At 32.1% G+C, this 3,456-nt stretch overlaps 1 protein-coding gene across 1 annotated transcript; it reads left to right on the forward strand.

Moving 5' to 3' along the window:
• The first annotated feature begins 1,999 nt into the window (after positions 1-1,999).
• LOC122306917 lies at positions 2,000-2,889 on the forward strand. The gene is made up of 2 exons (XM_043119485.1): positions 2,000-2,420; positions 2,567-2,889. Exons 1-2 carry the CDS (start codon positions 2,115-2,117, stop codon positions 2,705-2,707), a joined length of 447 nt encoding a protein of 148 aa, XP_042975419.1. The 5' UTR covers positions 2,000-2,114; the 3' UTR covers positions 2,708-2,889.
• The last annotated feature ends 567 nt before the right edge of the window (positions 2,890-3,456 follow it).

The raw sequence follows: 3,456 nt of genomic DNA on the forward strand, positions 1-3,456 counted from the left end.
AAATGTTAATCATGTAATAATAAATTAATATATCAATCGGCATGACCGAGTGGTATCTCAAGATTAATTATGTGCATTTTAATTTATGCATGACCGAGCGAAGTATGTATGAGTACTGTAGTCATTCTATCCAAAATGAATTGTCATTATTTATATTAGCTGCCATGCATCCAGGCGCTCTTTGGTTATAATTCTTTTATTTTATCTGCATTTCGCGTAAGCGGCCTAGCTAGCTCATTCATTAAGCTAGGAAGTATTTCACTCGTATATCCTATATATGACATGCACTTCCATTCAAATTGGATTAATTTCAAGAAAGATTAATGATATTTGCATTTTTAAGATGTGAAATTTTTTTTCACTTTCTTTAAAAAAAGTGATTAAATATGAGATTTTTATATGGAAAAATTAATTTTTTAACAATATGGATTCTACTTTTAAAACAAAAAAAATGAGTGCATGAAATTTATACATCTTAAAACTGTAATTAATATTACTCTATAGAATTTGATCAGAATAAAGCAAGACACATTTTTTTAGTCAGGCTCGATGCCATTTTTTTAATCAAACATCTCTTTCAACCGAAGAATATTACAAAGAATGAAACGTGCTCTTTTTGCTATCTAGAAATTAATTAGCGTCAAGAAAAAAATAGTTCTCCATAAGTCAACCACCGATCTCCTTAAACTTTCCAATATCTTTCCTTTTGGGTCGATGAAACAATATTCAACATATCTTGACGATCGCTCCTAAATTCCAATTGACTCAATTTTGTTCCCACTTGGAAATATTTTTAAAAGGAATGTGACACAGACAAATTGTGTAAATCAATACAAAGTATGCTAGAATATTACCATACTTATTATAGAATATGTTCACAATATTCTAGTATATATTATAATATGATTTATTCTCTTATATTTAGTTTATTGTGTAAATAATTCTAGTGTCATTAATTTATATATTTTTTTTCTCTAGCATCATTCACCTATAAATAGGACATTAACCCTTAAAGTCTCTATCACTCTCTCTCTCTCTTCGCCATCTCTTTTAATATTTTGTTTTGTTTTCTATATGGCATCAGAGCTCTTGACTAATGACAAGCTTGATTTTGTAGACTATTTCTTTTAAAATTCTTCCACTAGTTGTTCCTCCCACAAAATTCTCTTAGTTGCATCTTTTTTATATTATGGTTTTGCTCATATATATAAGACCGTTAATTGACTGTACGAGTTGTTATCGACATTTTAGTATTAGAGTCATCAGCTTCCTAGTGTCTCACATCATTTTTTTTCCATTTGTGATAGCCCTCAAAATCTCTCTCACTCATTTTTCTCCATCTCATTTTCTATTTTATTTTATTTTTTGTACAAATTAATTTATTTTTTTATTAAGAAAATGGGAGGTGGGAACGACCGGCATAGCAACTCTCTCTGAGCGTGACCATAGGAGCCCTCCCTGCTATAGAAGATACGGTTTAAGCCATAGCTACTGCCCAAAGGAGAGCCTGTCAACACAATACTCTCAAAGTATTCAGCTGGTCCAAAACCCATCACGTGGTTCAAAGGTCAGGCTTTACTGCCATAAGTGGTTTCAATTTATGTCCTAACTTGAACTCCTGACCTTGAAGCCATATATACATGTCATCCTAAATTACCCTAAATTAATTTTTGGAGAGAAAAAAAAAATCAAAAATCAACATATCAAAAGATCAATTAATCTCTAGTACAAGATTGCTTAGAAATGTCCTAAATGATATTCAATTGAAGTGGCTATTAATTCTAAGCATTAAAAAATAGAATCATACAAAATAAATGTTAAACTAACAAAATCTACCTTACCAAAATTGATTTGTTTAAATTTATTATAACAACTAATTACAAGTTTCCATATATATATATTGACTATATTTATTATCTTGCATTAATGATGTAGAACTTAAGTACATATATATTCACTGGACTAATAATTAATGGACGGGGCAAGTGTACGTGCTTCAATCCCTATAAATTGAGGTCAGGGTTGTCATCATGTTTAATCAACAGCAGCACCAGTTATACCAATTAAGCAAAATACTTGGGAGAGTTTGAAGTGGGAAAAAAGTAAAAGGAGCCATGGAAGGAGCAGCAACTGCAACAAAAAGGGTGTTGGTGGTGATGATGCTTCTGCTTGCTATTATTGTTGTAGAAGCACAAGAAGTCTCTCCTTCCTATGATCCCAATATTCCTAAGCAAGAAAAATTTAATTTTTGCCATCTGAAATGTGGTGTCTCATGCTTGTTCAAGTCCAAAGTCACCACTATAAAGTTCGTGATTTGCCTCGCCTTGTGCTTGTTCCGATGCAGACATCCTCATCAAGATCCAGTTGTCTACGATGTACTGAAAAGTGTGTTGTATCCAAGACCACCATGTTTAAACCTGGTAGGATATTTAACTTAAAATTTTCCTAACATTTTGTTATGATCTCTCTCTTTCTAGTTAATTTCTATTATTAATTTGGTTGAAGAGTATCAATAAAAGAGTTTCATGGTCATATATATGTATCATGTATTTGTTTTATGCGACAGAAATATCCTATGATGAGGTGGAAAGTTACGTGGACTCCTGCCACGAGGGCTGCTCAAACAAAATTAGTACCATTGGACATGGATCTTAAGGTTTCCTACAGCAGTATAAACCAATATCCATGCAGTTCAAACGTTAATTAATGATAGAGCAATAATAAATATATCAATCGGCATGACCAAATGATATATATATATATATATATATATATATCTTAGGATTAATTATGTGCTAGCTGATCATTAATGATCGTTATGTATGTGAAGTCTGTATGAGTTTACTCAATCTATCCAAAATGAATACCATAATTATATATATTATATTAGCTGCCATCAAGCTCTTATATTAATTGGTTCTCATTCTTTTCTTTTCTGAGTTTTGCGTAAGCGGCCAATTAAGCTCATTGACTGAGAAAATATTTCACTCATAAATCCTCTATATGAAATGGAACTCCGTTCAAATTGGCTTAATTCCAAGAAATAGACCGGTTGAATGGGCGCTTACATGTAGTGCACTTTTCCATATATATTGTTCGTATAATTCTGTGTATAATATAGTGTATATGTGTGTGTGTGTGTGTGTGTGTGTGTGTGTGTGTGTGTTTGATTTAATGCAATCATTATCCCGTCAAGGAAAAAAAAAATATTATACAATACAATCGCTGGTGCTTACGAGAGAGACCCCTTCTCAGTGGAGGGTTAGCATTTTTATGGCATAGCTCTAGCAATACGAGCTTGATCTCTTATTCTAGATTCCACATATCTATGAATTTGAGCTGTGATGTTAATCGTGTTCAAATAACAGGATTTTATGGAAGTCCTAACACTGAATTAAGAGAGGGGGAGTTGAAGATTGTTAAAGGATCTAAAACCTCTTGATGATAAAGCATAGA

The sequence above is a fragment of the Carya illinoinensis genome, chromosome 4, assembly GCF_018687715.1.
Source record: "Carya illinoinensis cultivar Pawnee chromosome 4, C.illinoinensisPawnee_v1, whole genome shotgun sequence".
NCBI classification, from domain to species: Eukaryota; Viridiplantae; Streptophyta; class Magnoliopsida; order Fagales; family Juglandaceae; genus Carya; species Carya illinoinensis.